The sequence below is a fragment of the Heliangelus exortis genome, chromosome 7, assembly GCF_036169615.1.
Source record: "Heliangelus exortis chromosome 7, bHelExo1.hap1, whole genome shotgun sequence".
Classification (NCBI taxonomy): Eukaryota; Metazoa; Chordata; class Aves; order Apodiformes; family Trochilidae; genus Heliangelus; species Heliangelus exortis.
This window is the reverse complement of record NC_092428.1, coordinates 16023546-16042866: the sequence shown is the minus strand read 5'-3', so window position 1 is coordinate 16042866 and position 19321 is coordinate 16023546. Positions and strand designations below refer to the sequence as shown.

Here is a 19321-nt window from a genome sequence, read left to right as displayed (position 1 = left end):
CCACACTGTGACATTGGTTAGTCTTCTTATAAGTGAAAGTGATGAAGATCACATTAAAAAACTTAATTAAGCATGACAATGTTATCCATGTTTGCCTACAAGGGCAAACACAGAGATTATTCCAGAAACATACATTCTTTCTGGCTGTAACACATACAAATTACACAAAGACATTAGTTTAACATTTTTAATAAAATAAAATTCAAATGCATCTCATCCTCTGTCCATAGTGACATTGTTAAATATCAAAGAAATACATACATTTAAGAAACTGGGGAAAAAATTGATCCACAAAAGTTGATATTGAATATATAACTCAAAATCCAGCTTATCAAATTTGTCAATATTAAGCAAATTGATCTTGCCACCCACCACTTAACATAACAATTACTAGTTCTTGAAAGCCACTGCTGAAATATTTACAATAAATAAATAACTTACATTGCTTAAAGTAAAGGCTTTACAGTTTCCTGAATCAAGTGAGTAAAATCAAGAGTACCAAAGCAAGTCATGTATAAACAAGGCTGGAAAATAATCTGCTCTACAGAAGGAACTGTAGAGGGAAACATGTAAGTCTATTGCATACCATACTTTAGAAACCACACATACACACATGAACAGACTCGAACACAATCTTCATTTTCTTTTCTTGCTCAGGAGGTTGACTATGGTCCATATGCTTAAATAAATGCAGCAGCATGCAGTCTTATTTGTCACCATGTCTTAAGGAAGGGACAAACCTGTTTACATGAGCTAGTGCTGGAAGGTACATAAAATTCTCAGCCTTCATTGAACTGAATCAAGAACATTCAGCTCCACAAAAAAGGTCCAGAAATGCCTGGTAAAATTAGGCCCACACTAACTACTTTAAGGAGATCTTTTCTAGCACTTCTCACTGTAAAAGTTCTCCCTGGCTTTATCTGTGTAGATACAGCATTTTTTTTTAGAATAGAATGTATGCCAAGTAACTGGTTACATCTTGTCATTTTTTATTGATATGGTTGAAGAGACTTCCATATGTACCCATCTGAAGATTTCTGCATTGGTTCCTGCATACAGAAAATTTGTACAAAAATAAGCATGAAAAGATGCTTAGCTTGTAGTCTGCTGAGTTCAGCTTTTACAGAACTGGCAAATATTCAGATATGGAGATCCAAATTTTGTTCAAGTCAGTTTATTCAATTTAATTTTTAAAGGTGAACAGATGTCCAACTACTACCTTGATAAACAATATAACCATGTGTGTAACTCCTACAATGGTGATAAAGCTAAGTAACCAACACCTTGAAACCCGTACACATCATGGGTGTAATTTTAAAACTGTAGAGCTTAACATTACTCTAGTGAAGCCTAGAAGAGTGAGTGCAAATAAAAGTGTTTATAAGTAACTACTGGTTTTTTTGATCTGTCTCTTGGCTTGACTCCAAGAAATTAACCACATTTTGGCAAATAAAAATTTCAGACATGAGCAGTTCTACAGTAGCAGACAGCTTTTTTTCTTCAATTTCAAGTAATTAACTCAACCGACAAAATTTGAAGACTGATAGTGTAGTTTTACAGGAAAATCTTTTAAGAAAAAATTAGTTGAGGTGCAAGAGTTGTTTCATAAGTTCATATGTGGTAAAAGCCACAGCCTGGGAAGGAATACAGCGAATATAATTCAGAGATAAACCACGGTATAATCCTCTTCGTATCCCGTGTTGTTGATACACATATTTCAGTGTCTGCACCATCGTACTGGAAATGAAGAACTCAAATCACTATTTGATAGTCAAAATCACTTTCTTTACATAGAAGACAGTTGTTTTACTCATTTTTTAAGAGTAAAACCCGTACCACCTCATATAGCAAAGCTTTATGGTCATTTTAGGACCCGCAAGGCAGTCTGAGCTTTTTCAAGAAATTTAAGCACTGGGAGTGGGAACTGGAAAGAGAACAGCCCAGTCCCATCTGAAGTAGCTGCAGTCTGAAAACATCCACCCTAAAAAACACATTAAGACACTTTATACCAGAACAGCTACGCCTCTTCTGGTGCCTATCTGGCAGGAAGGAGTTGAGAAGCATCAATTAATTATTCTTACAAATGTAATATAGAGTAACATACAGTGTAATACAGAGTAACAGAAACATAATTTGCCCAATGTAGCACACACTCCTGCATTAAACATTAGTATGCAGGCTGGTATGTCATTCTCTTTAATCATCCTTCTAAAGCTCTGCATATGAGATTTGTTTAGCTCTGTATTCTGCATTTTGCAAGTGTGTAGCTTCCTCCACCATTACAAAGACTTAGTACTTTCTCTCCAACCAGAAATGCTAGAATTTATGTGAAGTATATAATTCTTGATCTTACTAAAAGCAGAATTTGTAGTGTATGCAAGGAGAATTATTTTCCTCACATGTTTATATTGAAGCTGAGCAAATGGATGTTAAATACAAAGCAATGTAAAAACCTGGAAGGTGCTCGGTATTTCCAAGATTAATAAAGGCACTTATCCTTAAGGACATCTTCCATATGCCTCAAAGCTTCAGGATTTCCTACTTGCTTTATCCTCTCATTCTCTAAAGACATACATGTCTATTCTTTTTCAAGGCACAGCTCTCCAAACATGGTCACAACATTTTGAAAAGGGGGAGCCTAATATCTGTAAAAGTGGTTCTAATAAATGCACAATGTATAATTTCAAAAACAATTGACACGTTTTTACTTAAAAGTATCTGGAGTGGAAAATGGCCAAGCAAAAAAAAATTAAAAATTTGCTGCCAAGGAAACAGCACCTTTTACAGTACACAACATCTAGGTTGTTCAGGAAAGGTCAGACTGATGTTAGTAAGACACAATTTACCACACAGGTAATCACAGTGAATCATGCGGGATTCATACATACACAAATCCACAAGACTGAAAGAAACCAAGATAAAACTGTCCTGGAATTGAATTTGATTGCAGCAATTTGAAATTCAGAAAGTTTTTCAAAATGAGAGCTGATTTAATACTATGATTTTAATGATATCATGGTACTCCTGCAGTGGGTGGTTCTTCTTTCTCCCAGTCACTGCTTTCTGCGATTTGGGCAGTGAGGCTTGAACACTTGCTGGTGAAGACTGAGGCAAAAGTTGTTGAGTACCTCATCTTTCTCCATATCCTGGGTAACCAACCAGGTGTCTGGGTTCCTTTGTGAGAGGGCCCACACTTTCCCTAGTCTTCCTTTTGTCACCAAGACACCTACAGAAGCCTTTCTTGTTACCCTTGAGCCCTTGTGAGAGCTTTATCTTTCCTAACTTGATCTTTGGCTGCACAGATAATTTCTCTGTATCCCTCCCCGACTACCTGTCCTTGCTTCCACCCTCTATAGGCTTTTTTATTTCTGAGGTTGTCAAGGAGCTCCTTTTTCACCCATGCAGGCCTCCTGGCATTTTTGCCTGACTTTCTCCTCTGCTAATCTTTTTTAACCCCAGACTGATAATGTCAGCTTTTGTCTGTGGGGAAATGTATTCATTAAAAGAATTAAGAAGTCAACAACTTATTAGTTTAGGGATTTTGTTTGTTTGTTTAGAATTTAAAACTAAGAATTAAGCTTTGCTCAGACCTCTAAGAAATCAGTTACTTCAGATGAAAAGAAAATACTTACAGGCACTTTTCAGAGTCTGGGAGAACTGCTCCTAACTGCATTCGCCTACGAGTTACATCGAGGGGGTATCTACAAAAGAGATGGTTGAACAGCAACTCAGCCAGATGTGTGATGACTCTATGAATACTGTTTAAAAAAAGCATACAAAGAAGTCCATGTGCAACTGTCAAGCTCCCTTTTCAGTGAGTCAGGAATCCAGCTCAGATTCTCAACACAGCTGAAAGTTCTCCAAAAAGGGAGACTTTCCCTATACAACCACAACCAGCAAATCAGATCTCTTAGTATGTACTCCATTTGGCATGAGTAAGGAAGACACATGAAGATCAGATGAGAATATAGAAGCCTGTAAAACACTGAAGGAGGAAGACACCTGAATCAAAAATAAAATTAACAGTATAAGGATTAGCAGAAAATTATATTTGTAATGCAGTAATTTAATGAAATATTGAAGGCATATAAATCCATTAAATTAATTCATTTTATGGACAAAATAAAATATGACAAGAACAGGATGAGAATGGAGAAAGCAGGCAAACTAATTTAAAAAAATAATGCCAATTGGGTTTTAATTCAATGGCCCCACAGGTTAAATTGCTTTGAAAATAAGTTGGAGTAATAAAATTGTGCAAGTTACGTTCATGGTCAAAAATTCACAGTTTACCAAACAATTTTTTAACTGATTTTAGGAGATTTTTTCCAAATCTCTCTAACTGACTCAATGCATATGTCTTTAAAGATACTGAAGATTAAGCAAGTATTTAGTAAATTGAACAACGGGAGATAACTACATTCCAGTGTCTGATTAACCTGATTTTAAAACCTTACTGATAACTGGAATTTCATAAAACTATATTGTCAGATAACATTTCTTAAGAATTAACAGCTATATAGAAAAAAAACAAACAATACCCAAACTTACGATATCGTCTGAGCTATTGCTCCAGCTATGCCACCACACAGCAGATTTACATGTGTTTTCAAAACTAAGACATCGGGATTATCTAATGAAGGCCGTCCAAGCAAGTTAGGTGCTTGAGCAAGTCCAATGCTCTTTAAGGTACCAAAGGTAAAAAATGAAAAACCTAAAAGGAAATTTAATTTTATATACTTTCACAAAAAAAGGTAAACTCTTTGTTGATGCATCATCATAATAATCAAAAAGCTGAAATTGCAAAATTAAACTATTTTCCAATTCTTTTGGAAGTTTTTATTGGGCAGAAAGACAGCCAAGTAATATTCTGCACTTCTACAACTTCTGTCCAAATAAACTGGTGTTTATAACTAACATTAAAATAATGCTTTAAATAAGCTCGACTGTGGGTTTCACATTACAAGTAACTCCCGAGATCTTTCTAACTTGTCTTTTAAAGATGAGTGTAGTTCCTCTGGCCAGTTCTGGTGTTTCTCCATCCCGCATGACCCACTACTTAAGCTTGTCTAAGTATTTACAGAAGTCACCAGGAGATGGAGCCAATACAGAGTCTCCAAGGCTCCATCTATAGCGTGCTTTGCTCTCTCGTGGATCTACCTGTTTGAGAGAAATAGACAACATGCTTCCTTGTGGGAAAACTGGGAAGTGGAAGAGAAAAGAACCACTGTTTTACCTCTATCCCTCTCAACTCCAAAATTCAGAAAAGCTGGCTAGGCTTTGCATCTCGGAGATACTTTAACACACACTGATCCCTTCTAGATTAAGATTGAAGAGTTGCAAAGGATTCCGCTGGCCTGCCCTCTCCATTAAGTAAAAAACAATCCTTGATTTTATCACAAGCTAATTAACTATGTGTGCAAATATATTATGTAAATTTAGCAGCACACACACCTGCCGAAGGACTGCCACGTCCTGCTTCCAACTTACCCGCGTATGGCGCCATTCCTACAACAGTTGGCATCAGCCCTCTGTAGAACCCACTAAAACCACCTTCCTTTGAAAGAAAAATACAAGTACATTTGTGGCAAGAAATACAACAAATGTCTTCACAAGTTACACTGTTGCTTCTACCAATTCGCATGGCAGCACTCTGACTAGCATCATCTATAGGACCAAAGAGCTAACATCACATTGCTTTTCTTGTGACTGAGAAATTGAGGAGACAACTGCCTGGCTTCATAGCAGATAGAGAAGTGAAAATGAAGGAGAAAAATCTACATCTAACATCATAATCTAGGACACATTTCTGCATTATGCATATCCCTCCTTCTCAATTTTTTTTGTATCATTACTACTTGTTCTGGAAAAGCAACTTCTCTCTGCTGTTTTTGACCTCCCACTTATATGAGTTTTAATTACAGCTTAGCAGCCTAAGTAGAATAAATTTTTCACATTAAAAAATTTCAAAGCGCATACAACAAAGTCATATTATTCTCTAGCCAAGCCACTGTTTTCAATGCAGTGCAGCATTCTTTAAAAAGCACATTTTGCTTTGACAGGACTGAAGATTAAGAGAAAAAATACCTTTGTGTAAATCATCTTGAATGTATGGATAATTCCCATGTACTTGTGTTCCCCTTTTACTTGGAAGGCCAGACGAACTCTAACCATATCAAGAGGGTAAGTACAAATCACTGCTGTAATACCTTTATTAAAAACAAAAACAAAACAAGCAAACAAAACTCACCTACACCTTATCTGATTCTTGGATTATTTTGAAAATTAGAATTCCCTTTTGTGGCAGTGAATATAATAGCATATAAAATTATTTTGTTAAAGAAACACTTGAAGTCACTTATAGTCAGTAAATAGAACACTAACTTCAGCAACACACGAAGGATTTATGTTCATACTTGGTGTTCACTGAAGCTGCACACCTAGGCCTTGATTTTCCAAGTATTTATGGGCCTCACTGTATTCACATAAGCAATCTTACTTAAGTCCATGGCTCACAGGCATCAGGCTAGTCAAGTGCATCAGCTTTATTGGACTGCAACCAGGAAACCTAATCCTATCATATCTTTAAAAAAAAAATTAAAAATCAAACAACAAAATTTACATGTTTAATTTCAAAAAGGTTTTACCAGAACTTGGTATGATTACTGGTTATAGATACATGTATCCATCTACTGCATCTGAAAATACAAAATATATTCAAATGACACAAAATAAAGACAGGATCCTACTGATAAAGAGTAATGAACTTTGTTGCATTACTACTTTTTATTAGCTCATGTTACACTAGCACTTCTGTTCAAAAACTCTGACCAAAAAAGCTATTTCTAGACTTGAGATGCCAAAAAAATCAAATCTTAGGATTCATTTGGTTATGAACTGCTTCAAAACTGATTAGATGCTGAACAACTTGTAATTTTGGAAACACAACTCAAGCACAGAAGCACTACTCTAACAGTTACCTAATAACAAATTATTTCCTAGCAGTAGTTTTTGAGGTAAACCACTCAATTCTTGACAAATTATTTGGAGGGAATAGTTAAAAGTGTTTACTAAAAACAAAGATGATCTTCTGGTGTTATACCATCATCACTTAAAAAAAATACAAGTAAAAGGACACAAAGAAAGCAAAAGCCTTTGTTACTCATTCTATTTTCTAACAGCTGCTCTGATTTAGCTAAAAAACAACCCTAAAAATCAGTCCTACAGAAGATAAGCACACTTTTTATGCTGCCAGGAAAATACCACTTCCTCTTATGTTTTAATAGCCTCTTATGGTATCTTTTTTTGTAACTCAATCCACAAGTTCAAGAGAAAGCAACAATGCAGGGGAGACAGGACCAACAAAAAAACCCAAACACAACACAACCATTTAATCAAACAAACTCTTCATAAGTTGTGTATCTGGAGGAAAAAAAAAAACGCAACTCAAGTAAGCTGAATGATCTGACTGAAGATACCAATATTAGATGGGGAGAAAATAATAATTAACAGTAAGTGAGCTATCCAAATAGCTGATACTGGTCAACTGTCAATTAAGAGTCAAGTTTGTGCCCTTCTAGAGTGTCCTACCAGTAATTTATTTTAGAAGACAAAAGCATCTCTTTCAGATATCTTGGACATTTCCTCTGAACAAAAAGCAGACATCTGCAGTAGATTTCTGATGTTCTCTCACCCAGAGCTGAAAGTTGGAAGCTGCAATACACCGAAGTGACTTTAGGACTGTTTCCACTGACCTACATTGTTAATGCAGTCCTCAGACTTTCAGCCTTTCAGACTTTTCCTGATGGATTGCCTGAGTGGATGAATTTAAGCACTTTTGGGTTTGTTTTGTTTTTTTTTTAATAAGAGGGAAAAAAGATTTTAGAGAGCTTAAGAGTTCACAGGAAAGTCATCCCACTTCAAAAAAAAAGACAACTTTGACCCCCTTTGCTTTCAAATCCTGCACTGATGTGTATCCAGAAATATTCTCTGAACAAAGACTTACAAACAGGAACCAAGAGCTTGGTGAATGCACTAACTAGTGAACACAGTCCAAAACTAGCACAATTGAAAAACTAATCAGATGGAAGTGAAAGAAACCATACGTAGCAAAGACTTAAATAAGATTTTTTTTTTTTACATTAGATCCTTTAGCCATGAATTCGGAAAAAAAAAATGGGATACTAACATATGCTTTCTTGAAGCATTTGGGAGAGGAGGCATGTTACTGCTTACTTTTCATAAAAGTAAAACCTAAATATGAGGAATCAAGATTTCCTCTAAGGCTCAGAAGAGACAATATCCTTTCTGGGAAGAATGGTGGCAAAAAAGTCATTGTGGTGAAGCCCACAGAATTACTAATTCTATCTCTACTCCCTAAATATTATGAGTTATCAGAAGTTAGACCATGGCATCTGATTCCTTCCTTGTCTTAAGAAAAGTCTATCTCAAAGAACAAGATCTGAGCCAAAGATCTCTCCTATGGTTGGTTAGACAGGACAGAACTGGAAGGATTGCAAGAGCTGAGACACATATTGCAACTCCCAGTGTATGGTCTGAAATAATCAGAAAAATGTTGCTCCTCCCTCCCTTAAGGAACCTCTTTTAAAACAGCAGACTTCTTCATTGCAAATGCTGACTCCGAAGTCAAAAAAGTCAGATAAAGACTTTTTTTCACTTTCCATACTGTCCTCAAGCACCTTTGACCACTCCTGGGGACAAAGTACACACATTTATTGAGACTCGGTGTCACTGAAGCTCAAGAGGAACTAGCCTCTCCTTGGTTTGCTTCCTAGGCTTTGGGAGCTAACAATGAGATTAGATGCTATCTTTATCTCCCAATTTCCCTTACTACTCCTCTATTCTTAGTTATTCTATTGCCTTAAAAATAAAAAGTAAAAAGCCCAACATCTGGATCAAGAAAAAACCATGGCTCATGCACCAGTTTTTATGATTTCTGTATCATACTCTCTGTGCTTAATGACTATGTATATCAAATCAAGTACTGCCAGGTGATTCAGAGGTATACAGTTCACAAAGTGATAAGCTCAAGTCACACCCTTGACCTGCATAAGCTATGGTCCTTAACTCGTATAAAGTAGATTATCTACCAAGGGGATATCTGAATGAAACAAAGCTACAGGGTCTATGCATATAGAGAAATAGCTGATGGCACAGACTATTTATCAGGTGGGTTAAAGAAACACCGAATTTACAAGCCCTAATGTTTCAGACCTACAATACAGAACTGCTTCTTTCTGAATTGCATCTAAAAAAATAACAGCATAAATTCCTTCACAATGTTGACTCAAGTCACTGTTAATAACATACTATTTAAAATTGAGACACTCAGCATCCTCCTAGGTCAGTACTATTTTTCAATTGCTTTTATTAAAAGTAAATAGATAAAACCCAAAACATTATTTCCGTATTAATTTCTTGGAACTTGAGTTTATTCTAGACAAGATAAAAAAGTCAAAAAGACTAGATGTTAAGTACATCAAGTGCAGGGAAGGAAATACACATTTCTGTTTTAATTCAGATCTTTCAATTTGAAAACTAAAAAAAAAAAAAAATATTTACCAAATCATCCTGTAATATAGGGGCTATTTGATCACTTTGTTTCCTAGACCCCATTAACCTGATGATTTCTTTATCTTCTCCCCAGCTCTGTCTTTCCTTCAGAGAAGTTTTACACCATTTATCTGTTAAGTAGCTGTTCCAGCTGAAATTTGAATCACACAAGGCTCAGGAAATTCAGAGTTAAAGTTTCCACAGTAACATTAACTTGGCCTCCTTAAATATATGCATTACAATAGGTTTTTGTTTTCTCACACTCCACTACCCCCATCCTCACTGCTTTGTTTTTACTAGTGGAAATTCTTTTGATCCTGTTTATCAGTTAAGGAAGATATTCAAATGTCTGTCAACACTGTGAAGCAGGTCTGCTGACTGCTAGCAATGTTGGAAATACTGACAGAAACAACATTTAAGCATCAGTAGGTTGCAGAGAAGTGAAAGCAGCCAACCATGTGGCTGGATGTTGTAGAGGGGACAAAAAGGAAAGGGAAACAGGGGTTCTTATTTCCAATTGCATAATAATGGGCTCCAGGAAACTGCAAAGACTCCTCTGCACCAACAGAGGTGCATGCAGCACGCCATCTCCTTTACTAATTTAAACTAGGAAGAAAAAGAATAATATTCCTTGTTGGAGCAAGCAAGAGACTAAGCCAGGGAGTTAAAGTAAGAAATATTACTGAGTGCTTCTGAAAGCCTTTTATCATTTTGTTTGCAAAGCTAGTGAACTTCTGTATCCAATTTCAAACTCTAAGCTCTTTGTGCCTCCTTTCTCTTGATCCCTTTGGCATACTTAATATAAACCATATAAACCCTCCCCTCTTATAGATCTAATAAATACCAAAAATGCAGTTAAACAAATAGTAAGACACTCACATGCAATGCTACCACTATACCTGACTGTTATACTCATTTCACTGCACAGTGAAGTCTAGATCATCTACTCAGTTTTGAGGTCTTCAATACCAGACTATTGAGTATATTGTACTTAAAGGCACCACACAAAGCATTTAATTTGATCATGGCTCTGAGACAGTACCAATTTTAATTTTATTTGTTTTTCTAACCACACAAAACAGATTTAACCAGTAAGGTGCTTAAAATGATGCCAAATGCTATTAATTTATCTACACAAAGAATTCCAGCATGTCCAAACTGACACAGTTATGCTGATGATTCTGTGTTTTCACAGAGCCTCACATACCAGGTTCCAGGTCTCTGACAAGACTCCTGAAAAAGCTAATAATAAACTTTTGGAAAAAAAAATAAAGTGTTCTTTACTACAGTTAAAACTGGGGGGAAGAAAAACAAGTGTAAAAAAAAAATATATGTATTTTTTCCATTTCTTTCAGATAGAAGACCAGCCAGGTTCTGGAAGTTATATTGCCAAAATGGGTTTTGCTAGTTTTTATGATCTTTGAATTGTTTCATGTAATTCTCCTTCCTTCTCCTATAGTGGCATGGAAAGCCAAAATACCTTCATGAGGCCTTCCTAGTTAACTAAAATTAGCTCTAAAAGCCCCGGTATTCTTATTCCAAAAGAGGCTAAATATTAATACTCATGTAATAACTATTCAAGGACTGCATTAAGACAGTATTAAGCCTGTATTATAAAGTAAAAGCACATGAGGAATCACCTTGAAAAAACATTACTTACCTTTCCCTGTTTTTTCTTAGCTACTTTTGGCAGAATGACTTGCAAGAGGAAAATAGAAATGTATAATCATACCAAATATTGGCAAATATTGGGCTTTTCTACTGCTGTTGCACAAATTGATGAATGATGTTTTTTTAATGTTCACACATACAGTCTAAAGAGTATCATGAAATCCTGCACTGGATATTAAAAAATATAGACATTTCTGGAAAATCCAGATAATTTAACCATTTAAGAAGCTGCAGTTCTCTCTTTCTATAGGCTTGCAGTCAACCTAATATTAGGCTATACCTAATAGATCTGCCACTGGCAGACAGGTTGACAAGCCTATTTTACTAAAACCTGCACTTTTATTATTCATCTTGATGATATTGGATTTTTTGGTTTTTAAAAGCCATAATAAAGTCTATAAAAACTGTGCTTTAAAACAAAGCACAGAATTCAATATTGAACAAACCTATTTTAAACAACACTCTTTAGACAAACACTTTTGAATTAAGCAACTATGTTACATTAACCATTTACTAGTACACATCAAATCATCCCCTAAACAAATATTATCTTTGCAGCAAAAGGGATGTCTGAAATCCAAGTGCAAAATTGTACCTGCCATGGATCCAGCCATTAGTCGATGCACATGCCCTGAAATCCCAAGTTGCTTCTTTATTACCTAGAAAATAGGTAACATTTACAACAGTTGCATATTAGAAAATACAGTGAATTACATCACACAGTTTATCAGCACATTTAGTGCAAACTCATTAGCTGTTACCAAGAAGTTTACAACCAACACTACAAATTCAAACCATGGCACCTAATTACTATTAAAGGGATTTTCTGAAAATTGCTACTGTTACCATTTTCTTATTAAAATACATGAAAGTGCTAAAATTCTACCAACTAAGCAGAACGATTAGTTGAAAGTATTTTTATTGCTTACATCAGAAACTAGATTGTTTATTTAGTTATCTTTAATGTGTGTCAAACAAGACAAACTGAATGCTATCCTTGTTGCAAGACAGAGACCAAAGGACACCCAGCAAAGTGACACATTTGAGAAAAGCAAATTTTGTATGCACAGCATACAAAACATACTCCTATAAAGATATTTTAAAGACTCCGTTAAACTGGCTTAAAAAAAAAAAAAAAAAAAAAGGAAAAAAAATCAGGCAAGCATGTGAGAGCAAGAACTTCCTAAGTTACCTAATGTCCTGGAAGGAAGTTATAAATTACTGTTTCCAGGCTTCTATGAAATAACAGACTATTTAGGAAGCAGTTTCTGCTATGAATATGACTATTTCGATACCATCTTTCTTAGAGAATGGTGCTTTTTTCCTTTTACACATTTGTGGAAAATGTCTTGAGTGCTTGTTGCCAGTTATCAAATAAGAAAACTACTATGAAGATAAATGTTTCCTAAAAGTTTCAGATTCATGTAGTTTCATTATAAAGCATTGCATGTACTCTTTTTTTCAACACAAACTAAACCAGCATTGATCAACAGCATTTACTGTTACACCATTAAAAAAAAATAAAAATATTAAACTCATAACAATTACTTCTTTGTATTGGCCTTCTGAAATTTGTTCTTTGGTGAAGGGAACCACAATTTCAGTCTTAACTGTCTTCAGTAAAAATTATACTATTTACTTTCCTGGGCACTAAATCTGACCTTTGAAACACAGATTCCTAATCACTAACAATAGTATTTTTAACAAATAAGCAATGTTTAAAAACATGCTAATGGTAATACCTGACCTCCAAAAGATGTTGCAGGGCTTTATTATGAATTTAATACAAAAGAGTAAATGCACAAAACCAGAAAGGAACACACAAACTCTTCGGCACTTGAAAATAAGCGTTCTCTGTCTCCAGGTAATTTTTTAACTGAAGTCTGACATAGTTATTTGTCTGAACAAATGTCAGTCATATCCAGACATGCTTTCAAGTTTAAATACTATTATATTGTGCTGGGTTTCTTAGAGGTTCCATTTTACATTTTGCTCCTAAATTACTCACAAAGGCCTACCTTATAGCAATACAAAGAGCACTTTAGATCACCTTTTTGCTTCATTAAAAAAAGCATTATTCTAAACAATACAAAGGTACTAAAATCCATAAGAATTTCAGTAGGACTTTAGATCACCTTTTTGTTTCATTAAAAAATTATTATTCTAAACAATACAAAGGTACTAATATCCATAAGATTTTTTTTTCCTTAAGCAACACTGTGAAGGAACAGTGAACAACTTCCACTGTCAGCTGGACATTTTTTATGGGTAGGCTAAAATAAAATTAAGCAAACTTGAAAAGACATGCAAGCTAATTAATAAGACATAAAGCTTTCAGTATTAGTTTCAATCACTTAAAGAATCTGTACTCATTGCAGGCAGAAAAAAAATAAAAGGAAAATAAATTCAACTACCTTTTTATATTGGTCAAATGCCATAAACTGAATTGCGCCATACGGAAAGATTCTAATCATCATTGCCCCGTTTCCTTTATAGAGCCCAAGGTAACCTTCCTTTTTGGGGACCGCACACAATGTGGAAAACACTCCTGCCAGCAATACAAAAAGAGGTATTTAACAATTACACTGGGGGTGTAGGAAAAAAATAACTTAAACAAATATTACTGACAATAGGAAAGTATGCATAAAACTAAGGCCAGATCATGTTGCTCGTGTTATGACAGTGAATGCCTAAGCATTGCCAGAAGGACGAGGTTTAAGGTTAAGTTTTATCAGCTTTCTCAGCTCCCAGTCAGTGAATCTCTTTCCACATTCATGCATTCAGGCCCCATGACTTGCCTGGACTTCAAGCAGTCCTATTGCAGATGATACCATCCACCCACAAGAGCTAATATGAGGAACAGAAGGAAGGAAACTGGTTGGCTTGCAATTCAGTCAATCCAAAATAAACACTTAAAAATCTAAAGCCATGGGTTAACAATCTAATATTGCTACATGCTGAATTGCAGATCAAATGCCATCACTGAGGAAATTAAGTAAACAAGTTGAAGACTCTCATTACTTACAACCTAAACATCTCACACTTCCTGTCCCAGAGATGTTGCAACAAGAGGCAGTCCTATCCCCTTTTAATAGCTGGGAAATAATGCAACATCACACAAAGTTTGGTCAAAGCCTACAGGTTTATTATAAGCATATTATTAGTTACACAAAATTGCTACCAAACAGACTTTTTTTTTTTGTAAATTAATAAACTGAACTTGTTAAACTGTTTTAATTCATATGCAGCTACTTAATATAAGAGCTGAACATGAAAAAGGCTTACACATTTATTTGAATTTCAGGCAGAAAAAAGAGGACTTGACAAACTTTTGTTTGAAGTTTAAATAAAACGAGTATTCATTAGTTTCTGGGATTTTAAGAGTACAATATTAAATATATTTTTAAGATGTCACACTTATTAAATGCCTCTGAGAAATACTTATGCCATTATTATAATTTGCCTCTACCCTAAAATTATGAGTTACTGTTCTTATTTTTTAAAACACATGCTCCGAGATCCAAGCAGCATAAACTCCACAGAGCAAGGGCAGTAAAAACTATTTAGTGAGGGATTTGATAAACTAATCCATTGTCTCTGCACTTACAGGTATCTCATCCACATAATTTTCTTTATTGCCTACATGCAGAGAGGACATGCATTCAAGCCAGATGCATTTCAAATAATCAACATCATATCTAACATCCTAGAGAGGTAAGAATATAAGACTTTACTCCCAATTATGGAACATTATGAAGTAAACAGAAAATAAGGATTTAAAACACCAGTCAAACCAATTATTTCAGCCTTCAATTCCTAGACTGATTTCTTTTTCCAGCCTTGGAAAAAATTCTTTAGTGTCAATGTAAAAAATTACAATGTTTAATTACACATCAATTTAACCAACCCATTTTTTTTTCTCAACAACTGTAACACATTTAAATTTCAGGACAAAAGTTATAATATATTTCGGGTACGTATGACATAAAATACCTCAAATACTGTACACAAGAGGACACTGTTACAGCCCCACAGTGAGAGGCTCTGAACACGTGGACAAGTGAGTTCCTTGTCTCACCATGATGCAACACAAGATGCCAAACATAGATAATCCCCTACACCTTACTCCCAAAGCACAGTGCCACTCCTATCATCAGTTCTCATCACCCACACTGCTGCATGCAAGCACAAGTTCAGGTGAGCCTTGCAGGCCATGACGGCCACTGCCTTGTCACCATCCCCTTGAGGGCTACCAAGCTCTGATAAGCACCAGCTTCCCACAGCCCTGGAGTCTGGCACTCAATGGGCAGGCAAACTGCACACCAGCAGTGAAAGTTACTACATAAACCATCCCAGCCCTCAACCTGTGATTACCAATGTCCTGCTGGCTTCAGTAAGGGGAAGATCAGGCCTACCTCTCTTACATGCCTTACTGAGGATTATTCTGACATCTCAATCTCTACCAATACCACCACTTACTTGCACGGGGCTTTTTCTTTTAAAACAAACAAAACATGACATGGGCTGACCAGACAGATACAGCCTTCCATCTGATTAGTGTCTTTTTTCATCAGCCACATCGCTGCCATATCAACAGACCCAAACCACAGAGATTGCATGTAAAACCAAAAATTAGACACACAGCAGCCATCTTACCTAGATGTTTGTAATGGTGGTTATGAGCTTGCAGCAAAATCTTTACACGATCCAGTGGTGCAGTAGTTGTTTTGGCACAACATCCTGCAACACCTTTCCAAGAGGGGGAGGAAAAAAAAAAAAAAAAAAAGTGAGCGAGTGCAAAAGTTCTTCATGTCAGCAGATAAATAATGGCTTTTTCTAATGTACTTATAAGTGGAAGAGGGGAAGAGAAACTTAGCTAGGATCTGGAAAAAAGCCCCAATGACAGGTAAGCAGCCTCTAGTAGTAGTACATTACAAAACCTTTAAAGTCTTAAAGGAATTGTATAAGCTACTTTTTCTGATGACTAAAAACCCAGGCCATCGTCTCAGCTGCTAAAGTCACAGCAGCAGCTTTCAAGAAAGTTACTGAAGAGCTTTCCGCCCGGCTTCCCCCTTCCTCTCCGTGGACACCAGCCCATGCTGCCGCCCCAGCGGAGCGGGGACGTGTTGTCCGAGTACCCCGCGCTGCTCCAGAGCCGGAGCCAACAGCGAGCCCAGCCCGAGACGGGCAGCATCCCAGCCCCCAGCACCCAAGCGAGGGTCGGGGCTCTGTAAACATGTACCTGGCGACTAGCCCGGGGCTCTTCACTGGTTGTGACACAAGTGCGAGATGCTGGCGTGTACCCCATCACCCGCATTAGCACGTGAGAGAAGAAAAAAAAAAAAAAAAAAAAAAAAAAAAAAAAAAAAAAGGAGGAAAAAATGCAAAGCGAGTTCCCCGCTCCCCCAGCTGACGGTAGTGACGGTAGTGACGGTATCCTCCCCAGCAGTTTTGCCCGGGAAACTGATACGAAAGCGATGCCCGCCTGCCCACCGTGCCCCCCCGGAACCCAGCCCGAATCCCCTGGCTCTCCCGCGGCAAAGCCCGGCCTGCCGACCCCGCAGCCGGCCCGCAGACACCGGGCACGGCACGCCGCGGGGCAGGGTCCCGCCCGAGGCACCCACCTCCGGCGATGAAGGAGCGCAGCCAGTAGAAGTCACGGCGCGCCGGGCCCGGGGGCAGCGCGCTGCTGGGCCCCGCCGCCGCCGGGGAAGCCATGGGGCAGGGCCGGGCACTGAGGTTGGCGGCGGCGGCTCCCTCCGGCGGAGAGCGGGACCCCGCCGCGGCGCAGGGGCGGAGCTGGGGGCGGCCCGCGCCGTCATTGCGGACCCGGCCGTGCCGAGCCCAGCCCGGGGCCGTCGGACCGCGCCGCGGCGCCTGCGGAGCGCGTCAGAGGCGGCGGAGTGGGGCGGGCCGGGACTCTTGCTCGGCGGTACTGAGGAGGCTGCGGGCCGGTAGTAAGGGCCCCGGTAACCGGTCTGGGGAACGGTGGTCACCTTTGGGTTGGTTGGGAGCAGAGGGGGCAGTGGCTGGGCGGGCGGCGGGCGGTGTGAGCTGTTGGCACCCCCGGGGATCGCCTCCTGGTGCTGCTTGGATGCGGCCACCCTTCCCTGTTCCAACAGATTTTTTTTTTTTTTTAGAACTGTTGATGCATGCAACCAAAACCTAAATAGCTTTAATTAAAAACAATAAAATACGTCTTAAAAACAAAACAAAAACCAAAAAACATTTAAATAGCTACTTAAGCTTGATGCGACAACATAATTTATTTTTTTAATCTACATTTGTTTCATATCTGGGAAAAAAAAATACGCCATATCCAAGTTTCAAAATGTATCCCAAATGGGAAGTAAATACTAAAAAAAATCGTCTATTTTAGAACCAGAAAGGTCAAACCCAGTTATAATCTCCATCAACATATTTCACAATGTTTTAGGTTTTCTGCAGTCCCTCTGTTGAATACAGTGTATAGAGCTTTCCAGGAGCTGTTTAGCTAACTTTTTTTCTCAATTCTTGAAAAAAAATCAAAAAGCCCCATACACTTCGTGGGTGGTGCACAGTATAAGCAAAGCAAGTATACCTGGTGCCAGCATTAACTCTCTCACCACTGTCTGTCAGCTTTTCTCTGTTTTCTGCTGTTAGTCATGTAGATTTCTCATCAACTTTCTGCCTCATGCATCCTGTCCTGAGTTTCAAGTATTTCATTTACCAAAATCCCTTTTTAAAAAGTCAGTCTCTCAATATATAACACAGTAAAACAGATCTCAATGCTTGAACAAGAAAAGTGAACACATTTCCAAACATGTTTTCTTCATGCTTGTGTCAAACTGCCTTTGACAGAAATTACTCATTTTTCCTTAATAGGTTTACAGTCCTAAAAGTTAAGTTTGCTTCATCATTGGGAAAACTTCATTTTGCTCTGTTTGATCACTATGCCATATATATTTGAGGAATGGCTGTTACGATATTTGGTTTTTTCCAGTAATAAAAAACTTCATAGCAAAGGTGGACAGAATTCTTCCATAAAGAATATGTTCTTTATAGCAGAAAACTCTCAAGCCATTTTAAATTTTTCAATGTGCCCATGAAATCTGTATTTTTTTGTGGAAGCTGCTCTGATGTTTAAGTCTCAAGTGGAAAAGCAACTGTTCTGTGAGTTACTGAAGCAAGCTTTATAGTCACAGTTAGAGTGGTTTTCCCCTCTTTGTATTCCTTCAGGATTCTGTTAAGGAAAAGCCTCACCACCACAGTAATTCTGCTTCAACAGTTCCAACTGTAGAAACTTCATTTATTTTCTGATTTCACACAGGAAAGTGTTGCAACTGCACTAACAGCTGGAAGCTGTCTTGTTTCTAGAGTTTCACCAGTGACTAGAAAAATCAGATAACTGCATAAATGGGCTGTTATGTCTTTTGGATGCAGGCAAGACATTTCAAGAAGGTGCTTGATCAACTCTTGTAACTTAGGGAAATGAGTGCATACTGTTCAGGAAAGCTATAAGAAACTTGTATTGCAAGATTATCCAACATCTCAGAGACATACTAACATACAAAGGAATCCACCAGTGTGATTTATGTGTGTGGCTTTTTTTTAAAAAAAAAAACAAACTTTAGTATTACTTCCTGGTATAAAATGTGCTGAAGTTTGTTTTCTTTATTAGCTTTTATTCGTTATTTGTACCTTCAAATCTTAACATTATCACTGCTGTTACTTCATCTTTTCACCTCAAAGTAAAGTGTTTATGCCCTTTGCTGAAATTTTCTGGCAACTTCTCTTTTATGACCAATTCTTAAAAGTCAGCAGCAGCTTACACTCATGTCTAACATTGTCATCCTTCCCTGGCAGACTGATAATACAACAGGGGAAGACTTTAAAGTCAAGATACTCAAAAGCAGAGCTGCTACCTTAAAGAATAATTTAAGCATGTAGGTGGTTGTATTAATAGATATAATTTGTTCCAGAATTTTTTATTGTTGAAGATGCTAGGTTATGTAAAGATGTTTGAAATATTTATCAAGTGAAATAAATTATCGGGCCAAAGCTAGGTAAGCTATTCTCATGGCAACTGTTGCTGAAA

At 37.3% G+C, this 19321-nt stretch overlaps 2 protein-coding genes across 3 annotated transcripts in view; one reads left to right on the top strand and one right to left on the bottom strand.

Moving 5' to 3' along the window:
* Positions 1 to 173: 173 nt before the first annotated feature.
* On the bottom strand, positions 174 to 17401 carry SLC25A16 (solute carrier family 25 member 16). Its single transcript, XM_071749057.1, is given in 10 exon segments — positions 174 to 1737; positions 3633 to 3701; positions 4552 to 4714; positions 5491 to 5557; positions 6088 to 6209; positions 11840 to 11903; positions 13659 to 13792; positions 15901 to 15993; positions 16869 to 17018; positions 17021 to 17401. Coding segments are annotated over 10 exon segments (1065 nt in total). The 5' UTR covers positions 17067 to 17401; the 3' UTR covers positions 174 to 1580.
* TET1 (tet methylcytosine dioxygenase 1) overlaps positions 13725 to 19321 on the top strand; it is a 91855-nt gene continuing 86258 nt past the window's right edge. Inside the window, exons 1-2 of one of the 2 annotated variants that reach the window (XM_071749053.1) lie at positions 13725 to 13813; positions 14854 to 14958. The gene's annotated coding sequence lies outside the window, so the exon portion shown is untranslated. Of the gene's footprint in view, positions 13814 to 14843; positions 14959 to 19321 lie in introns of those variants that run through there. The other variant, XM_071749054.1, reaches the window with a different exon arrangement.